This window comes from Berghia stephanieae, chromosome 1 (genome assembly GCF_034508935.2).
Source record: "Berghia stephanieae isolate SIO BIC M18660-M18661 chromosome 1, UCSD_Bste_1.3, whole genome shotgun sequence".
Taxonomy (NCBI): Eukaryota; Metazoa; Mollusca; class Gastropoda; order Nudibranchia; family Aeolidiidae; genus Berghia; species Berghia stephanieae.
Genome location: NC_088360.1, coordinates 101,568,510 through 101,577,454, shown reverse-complemented (window position 1 = coordinate 101,577,454; position 8,945 = coordinate 101,568,510). Strand labels below are relative to the sequence as shown.

The window sequence follows — 8,945 nt, the reverse complement described above, 5'->3', positions numbered from 1 at the left end:
CTGTAGTAACTAATCGAGGTCTGTATAAGGTTGCCCTTGTTAAGGTTGTTTAAATTTGGCAGTTAAAATTTATGAAGTAGAAAATAACCCAACTCTTTCATATCCTGATGTAATCTGGAAAGAAATCAAGGTCTTAAAAAGTTGTTTTTTTTTTCCTTTCTTTTTTTTTTTTTCTAATATATTTGTGAACACATGACTCAAACTGGTAATATGTAAGGTTGACCCTCATTTTAAAAATTGTATTTTAAGCTTATCTCATAACATTTGAGTTGAAATAAATATTATATTTGATTTGATTCTTAAATTTTAAAAGCTGAAATTTCCATACTCCCATCATTGTGAATTTAAAACCCTACCATTCAGGAGGTCTCAATAGCTCAGTTGGTAGAGCACTCACTTCACACACAAAGGGACCAAGATCGATTCCGGGTGCAGTCAAGATTTTTTTTCTGACCCCTCCTGTCCACCCAGCAGTGATTAGGTAGCTGAGTCTGTTAGATTTGGTGGAAAGTACTTTGCGATAGACTAGCATCCTATCCAAAGGATAGCAAGCAATTGCTATTGTCTGCTTCACGTTATAGAAACTGGGATAAACTCTGGCTCCATGGGCCCAATGGCTCTGAAGGAATACTTTTTTTTTTTTGTCATTCATTTAATATGGACATAATACCAGTTGGGCATGGTGGGTCGGTCACATTGTAAGATGGAAACAAATAAGTGTGGATGGGTGAGTATATAAAGGTTATAAAATTAAGTATCTGCGTGCCAAGTATTGTATGAGAAATCAGAAAATTATCATTGATTAGTGCACAATGACACATAAAAAGGAACTCTCTGCAAAAACGTTATAACTTTGTACATATTAAAGCTATATCAACAAGGTAACATTGTGAAAAACACTCGTAATAATATGTCAATTTTCAAAGCCTTCTTTTACTATTAGCACTACCTTCATGTATTATTTGATTTCATTTACTATCATTTCTCTTTCCTCATCTTCCCTTCATGTCGTCATCAAATTTTTTAAATTATTGGTGAACGTTGATAAATAAATAAATAAAATTGAATAGAGCTGAATTGAATTTTAACACATCTCGAAGAATTTATGTTACTATCTGAAAAACAAAACAAAACAACAAACTATGTTTTGACAATTGTAAACAAACAAGTTGATATTCTTACAATAATATGAGTACATAAAAGCTGGTAAAGCATGCACCTCATATTTCATTCATATCTCTTGTATTATACTTTTTTTCTTTTTTTTTGTAATTGAGCACCATGATATGTACAATAAAGCTAGACATCTGTAAATCGTGACCAATAGGTCAATACAAAATCAATTCAAATAAAATACAAAATAGGCTGTCAAGGTAAAAAAAGTTTGAATAAAATTTTGAATTTTCACTGACCAATAAATGTTAACAGTTATCTTTACTCATTTTTCTGAAATACATTATGCTTATGGAACGCCCAGGGGGTCCCGATAGCTCAGTTGGTAGAGCACTCGCTTCACAAGCAAAGGGACTAAAATCAATCCCGGGTGTGCTTGAGATTTGTTTCTGACCCCCCTGTCCACCCAACAGTGACTAGGTAGCTAGGTTTCTTAGTTCTGGTGGAAATTACTTTGCGATAGATCATCGATTGTTATTGTCCATTTCATGCTAGAGAAATTGGGATAAACTCCAGGTCCATGGGTCAATAGCTCTAAAAGACTACTTTTATCTTTTATCTAATATCCAGATTCACAGCAGGATTGAGATCTTCAAAGATGCACTACAAACTATAGAAAGTACCATAATGTTTTGTTTTTTATACTTTTGTATATACATATCAACAAATAGAAGAAGAAGAAGAAGAAGAGGAAGAAGAAGCCAAGGGTTTTTCCTCTTTATATCAATATCTAATGTATGTTGTCTTTGAATTACACCAATTTAGCTAAAAATCCACAAACTTATTCAATTTTATACTCGAGAGTTATTGTGTGTGTGTCACACTTTATTTGTGATTCTTTTCTTTTCAGGCGGATGGATTGGCTGAAGCAAAACTGTTCAAGTCACCTGGAGTCCTTGACCCAGCAGGTACATCGGGTGGTCCCATGTCTTTGGCCCGGAAACGTCTGATTCGGATAAATCTCAGGACATAAAGACTGACTTGTAATCCCCACAAGAGAAAGGCAATCCATGCTGCCACCTAATATAAAATGAATAATATATAATTATTAATTAAAAATTGCACAAAGTGTTATGTACATCTGAAATGAATAACTCAAATATGAATTTTGATTTGAAAAAAACTTTTTAAAAAAACCAACCCCCAAACAACTTTAACATTTATATAGCGCAATACCCACTGTGTGTTCAAAGTGCTTTACAGGGGTTCCTTAGCCAACAGTTACACTTAACATGTAGGACGAGACATGATGCTTGTTAGGCGATATTACATTTTTTTTCAGACAGAGACAATGCTGTTACTCATATTACACCTGAGTACGGTGAGAGAATGTGAGTAAAAAGCCTTTTCTAAGAACTCAACTATGCGCTGCTTAGAACAGGACTTGAATCCTGAACCTTCCGATCCGAAGGTGAGTGTCATACCACAGGACCACATAGCTGCACAAAACCAAATATCAAATTATACACAAATAAAAAAGAAAATCCTGTATTATCACTATTCTCATGTGGTTCTTTAAGAAGAAACAGGTAAGTAGCTAAACACAACAGAGGAATGCAAAATGATTACAATTATTTAAGCATACTCCTATTTTTCTATACAATCAAGCTTATTGAGTATTAGATTTTATTTAATCAAATCTGAAAATAATCTCTTTTGACACTTTTCAGTTTGACTTTGACCGGTATATTTTGGGACAATAAATAGTCTGTGATGACAGAATGGCAATGCAAAGTTTTTTTTCTTGAAGTAAAAGTTAAACAAATGGATTTAATGAACTCCTGAGCTAAAGTCGACAGACTATGCATAACATGACTTGTTGTAGAAGACTTATAGTTAAAGGTTGCAGTATGAAACTGTATCTCAAGTTCAATATTTTTGAAAGTAAGGTTCAGTTGAGGAAAATGAAACAGGTCGAAAATAGATCAAAATGTCAATTTAGTCTTGAAAAAACAAAAAACAAAAAAACAAAATATAAATGAGCTATGAACCAATTTGTAAAATTGAGAGAAAAGAGGAAAGTATGTATCATATTGTCTAAACCTTTGATAAAAAAAATAATTGTAAGAAATTTTAATACATAATTTTGATTATTGTTCCTGTTTGGTCCTGGTTTCAAATCGATTATATAAAAACACTTCATGTTATGATGTGATAAATTTCTATTCTTTCTAAAGTAAATTTGATATATGCTTTTTAAAAAGAATTCAAAACATGTTGATGCTACTTTATCATAATCTTACCTCAGATGCTTTGATGAATGAAAAAAAATGGGATCCATTCACATGACTATTTTTATACAAATTCCAATTGACTTTCTGAGCATCTTCACAGCTGAAAAATGAATAAGAATAAGAATAAAAATGGGGAATCTAATAACAAGAGCAATTCAATGATACTTTGTAATAAATCAATCAGAGATCAATCATCTTGGTTTCTCTTTGCGGATGTATGCATAAGTGTATTATATGTCTCAAATATTATACGTCAGCGTGAGCCCCAAATTGCATTTTTAAATCCACTAATACAATATGAGGGAAAATAAATGCCTTCACTGAGATCGAGAGGAATGATATTTTGTTTTTTGAACTTAAAAAAATTCAAAATTCCAAATTATGAGCAGTTTTCATTTTAAACTCAATTTTCCTTTTTTTTTTTTAGTTCATTGGGACATAATACCAGAATGACACGGCGAGTCATATATAAAAATGCTTAAAATAAAAAAAAAAGGTAGAGGGTAAACACATGACTATCCAGACATTGTGATTCTGTAAATTTGGGTTGCCTGTATATACAAAAAGGTATTGTTATATTTTCCTGAGCATTTAATACAATAAAAACTCATTTACTTGTGTAGAAATTAATAGACCTGAATGTTAATTCTTAATTGATTTGATGGATTCTTAACTTTTTATTGGATAAAATACAAGTTGTCAAATTTCACAACTTATATTCAAAAAATAAACAAACAAAACATAAATACAGATGCTCTGCAAAGATGTGTTCTGCCTACTTGTTTATTTACAATATATACACATGATTGCAATAATACAGGTCCACATTTAGTACCTTTCGAAATTAGCCAACGATATGACTGTCCAAGTACTTATCATTAAAGTGGATGAAACTGTCTACAAGTTGGGAATAGATAGATTCGTGATTTGAAGTGAAAAATAATGTTCGCAATTGAGGGTTAATTAAATCAACAAACAAATAATTACTCACTTTTGAAAGATAAAAAATGAACTCCACCCGTTTAGCAAAAATGAACAAAAAATTGAACAAGTTTCAGATTATGATTTTGGGGTTTAAAATCGATGACAAACTTTTGTGGACCTTCCACAACAATTCGGCTGTAACAAATTTGAATAAAAGAATGTACTTTATTTGTGAATTAGCTGAATTCAAAATTGACAAAACCTTCTGTATGCTTTATTTTTTAATAAATCAATTTTGGATAGTACCTATTGATAGCAGCGGCGTAGCCTGGTCATTTAGGAGCATGGGGCTGGATTTGAGATGGGTTGTCGCATATATATATATATATATATATATATATATATATATATATATATATATATATATATATATATATATATATATATATATATATAAGAGAGAGAGAGAGAGAGAGAGAGAGAGAATTTGATGCACTCAATTATTTTACCAAAATTTGTATGTTCTTTGTAACTTGTTCATCATGCCTGGCTAAAGATAAGCGATAGCCACTGTCAATCTGTGCACCTATGTGAAGAGTACCAACGGTTTTCAATCTAGTGGTGATATTTAAATGTAAGTTAGACTTCTGATGGTTCAATGCTCTCTGTGTTAAATTTTTCAAACAGGTAAATCCACTTCTTGTCCAAGACAATTCTGTATTGCTGTTATCGCCAAACAAAATACAATTAAAAGAAAATAAACTCTTATTTTCTATTCTCACCGATAGCCAAGGAAAACGACTATACCAATCTTTATCAAATTAAATGACCGATTCTGCTTCCCGTGTTTAATAGTGAGTACAAAATCGTTTGGTTGATGGGGACCGAGACTTTTAATCAAAAGTTTATTTTCCCTATTCAAAGAACTGGTATTGATAGTCCTTAGTCCGTAGGTAATCAACGTGATTCATCACACTTAATAGCAATTAATTAAAATTTTAAAAACAAACACTGCACACATCAGATTAACACACTCAAGTTAAAAGGGACAATGGGGAATTCAATATCACATGCCTGACACGCCTCGACGAGGGATGGGTAACCGGTACAACACGATTGCCATCAATGGAACAATTAGGTCATTGTGTGTGGCTGCGAGTAAGAAAGCCACAATGACTCAGTTCAACGTCAAGATGCCTCTTGATGCCCACAGTCATAGCACACGGCAAACGTGAAATGCATCGCCTGGTTGTACCGTGGGAATATGGCTGGAAGCCTTCTCCACCTTTAAAGCCACACGCTGTACTGATTGGTCAGGGGCACGAGTACAACTCGAGCTGTAGTAAATTCAAAGCGGTGTGATTGGTTCAAGTTTTGAGGCTCTGTAAAGGTTTTTTAACACCAGGTCAACAATGAATTTCATTGTTTGTGAAACAGAAAAATTAAAAGTGTGACTTTTTATTGTTAAATTCTTACATACTTTCAAGACAATGACGACCTGTGGCTTAGCCTTAATAGCCTTTAAGGCCCTACGCCACTGATTGATAGTTGCAGTACCACATGGGCAGGAAATACCAGGAAATGTGACCAAAGAATATTATTATTATTATTATTATTATTATTATTATTATTATTATTATTATTATTATTATTATTATTATTATTATTATTATTATTATTACTATTATTATTATTATCATTATTATTATATATCATCATTATTTTTATTATTATTATTATTATTATTATTATTATTATTATTATTATTATTATTATTATTATTATTATTATTATTATTATTATCATTGTTATTATTATAATCATTATTACATGAAAAAAAACCCAGTGATGTTTTAATCAAAATGAACATAACATAAATGTTTATCGTATTGAAATGGTTCCTCTCATTTTCATGTAAGAGTTAAATTCTCAGATGTACAAGATCAATATAGAAATAATTAATTGTAATAATTTACCTTTTGATTACCTTTGTGCCGCCATATCCTTTTTCCAAACCATCACAAGTTTCTTTCAGTCCAACACTAAGAATGCAGGCTACTACAAACATCAAGATGGCGACAAGAGAGTTTGCCAAGATGAATGGCATGACCCACATGTTGAATCTGAAAATGAAAATATATGACCAATCAAAATGGTATTATGTCTGGGTGATCCTAATGGGTAAAACTGGATTTTATGATAACCAGATTGATGCATTGAAAGTTTGCAGGGTTAGTCGGCCAGCCTCGCTGTGATCCCCTAAGTAGTTGAAAGGAGAGAGTCCGCACTATAGGTCCTAAGTTTGAAAGCCATATTTTGTGTGGCTGGATGGCAGAGTGACTGTTCGCTGATCTCCCTCTCTCTTAGCTAGGTGGAGGGTGCCGTGTTAATTGGATCCTGAGATTAGCTCTGACACGATGATATTTTTTATTCTCTGTTTTCATCTGGAACTTCTTCAGAGCCCATATTTCTCTTTATAGTTGGAATGATAACAATTGACCTGTTACATACAAAATCACCTAGATGGAAGTATTATGTAATAACAAACAATGGGTAGCTTACCCAACATTTGGATCCTTGGTACTGCAAGCAGCGTAAAAATTGTAGATACCCATGCCAAGACCATAGAAAATACAGGTAAACACAGCAACTCCAATTGAGAAATTGCAAATGGTTGGAGGTGATATATGATACTCAAAAAAGGTGGCATTCTTCCACGTAATGTCAGTGTAAAGGATGCATTTGTTGTCAAATTCATTCTGAAAAAAACAAATGAGAAAAACAAAACAAAACAACAATAACCTTTATTTTCTAATACAGTGAATTACAGAGCTATTATATCCTATATCTTTTCATGAGCCAAAAATAACACTTCTGATTGTGAACCAATTGTATCAATTCAGATTTTTATATTCTGGTGCAGTCATGAGGTCATTGTGACATGACAATACCCTTCGGACTGGACGATCAAGGGTTCTAGTCCAGCTCTGAGCGGTGCATGTGCTCTTGCAAAAGGCTCTTTACTTACATTCCCTCAACATACTCAGGTGTAAAATGAGTACCTGGTCATTAACAGCATTGTATATCTCTGAAAAAATTTGTAATATTGCCTAACAGGTGGCATGACTCGTCCTACAAGCTAAGTTTTGCTGTTGGCTAAGGCCCCCTTGAAAAGTGCTTTGAGCACATTTAGTGGATATTGCGCTATACAAATGCTCAAGTTAAACACAATAAAAGCTATGGAATTGTGGGTTTATTTTAATGTCATTGAATTGTTATTTGTTGTTCATTGCTAATGTTAATATATTAAAACAAAAAAGGGAAGGCTTATACAAGGATTTATACAACATAAGTGTTTGTTATGATGCAGAAAAGGGTTCACAGCAGAAACCCATACTTTTGCAAATAATATGAACATCAAATTGTCCTAATGTGTTATGTAGTCAAGAAGTCTGAGGTTCAATTTCCAGTGAAGGCAGGCTGATATTTTGGGATGATTATTTCTTGTACTTTTCTATGGTTCGATCCCCATTAATAGCAAGCTATTTTTTTCTTTTATTTTTCTTTCCATTTTGTCTGCACTGATATTACACATCTTTTTATATTTCTATCTTACAACCAGTGCCTGCTACCAGGTTTGTCACATTCATAAATGTCAACAACATTATGGATTTAACTGCACCAAATCTAAAGAGTAACGATAAGTATTGAAATGTAAGCTTCAATTTATCAAATGAAGACAGATACTGTAAACTAAAGAGGCACAGGTAGTCATCTATTGCAAGATGTACAGACTGGGTTGAAAAATCTCACTCTCCCCATCTCAAAAAAAGCAAAACAAAACAAATCATATGGTGCACTTATCAAAATTCCATCATGGTGGTATAAATGTTTAAAAAAACAAAACAACAACTGCGCAACAATAAAATTAGTTCCCACTATTCCAATAATATTTGTTATTTCCCTATCGCAGAAAAATGTGTCAAAGAAAGAATACTTACAACAGTAAGTCCAACAGGAATTGAAATGGCAAAGCCGAAGATTGATACAACAGAATAAATGACAGCTTGAGCAATCACTTGTATATCAAACATCTTGAATAATGAACAAAAAATATGTCGTCCACGCACACAAAAGTCTGAGGAGTAAATGTCATCATGAATTTAAAGCTTTATCATAATGCGACTAATAGTGAGTCACAAACAATTTACAGTCTCTTGATTATCAAAAAATCTTATTTGTAACATTGCGACAAAAATCTCACTGTTGTTAGATTAATGTGTATAATTTGTAATCATTGACTGTGGCCAATAATAACAAATGCAACAAAACTGTGTATAGAATTTTTGTGTGTCATTATAATGCACTATATTAAATTTTACATGATAAAAGTTGATTAAAGCTTTAGAAATGATCTTTAAACTAAAATCTTATTCGTCTATTTAGTGATCCAAATTCACAACAACTTTTAAGACCTGCATGCGTGAAAACAGTAAGGTTTGACTGTTTGGTTTGCTCCATCATAACCATTCTATACATCATAAGTAATATAAAATAGAGAGACTAGTTATTGATGCTAAATACTGGTTTGAAATAATTGAAATAGCCTTTGAT

General features: G+C 32.4%; 1 protein-coding gene across 1 annotated transcript in view; it reads right to left on the bottom strand.

Annotated features, from left to right (window-relative positions):
- Positions 1-1,441: 1,441 nt before the first annotated feature.
- LOC144962561 (transmembrane protein 179-like) overlaps positions 1,442-8,945 on the bottom strand; it is a 9,706-nt gene continuing 2,202 nt past the window's right edge. Inside the window, exons 2-6 of the mRNA XM_078895601.1 lie at positions 8,333-8,469; positions 6,894-7,090; positions 6,308-6,454; positions 3,417-3,507; positions 1,442-2,193 (exon numbers count right to left, since the gene is read on the bottom strand). Of these exons, the coding sequence (XP_078751727.1) occupies positions 2,020-2,193; positions 3,417-3,507; positions 6,308-6,454; positions 6,894-7,090; positions 8,333-8,425 (702 nt within the window). The 5' untranslated portion in view covers positions 8,426-8,469 and the 3' untranslated portion in view covers positions 1,442-2,019. The remainder of the gene's footprint in view (positions 2,194-3,416; positions 3,508-6,307; positions 6,455-6,893; positions 7,091-8,332; positions 8,470-8,945) is intronic.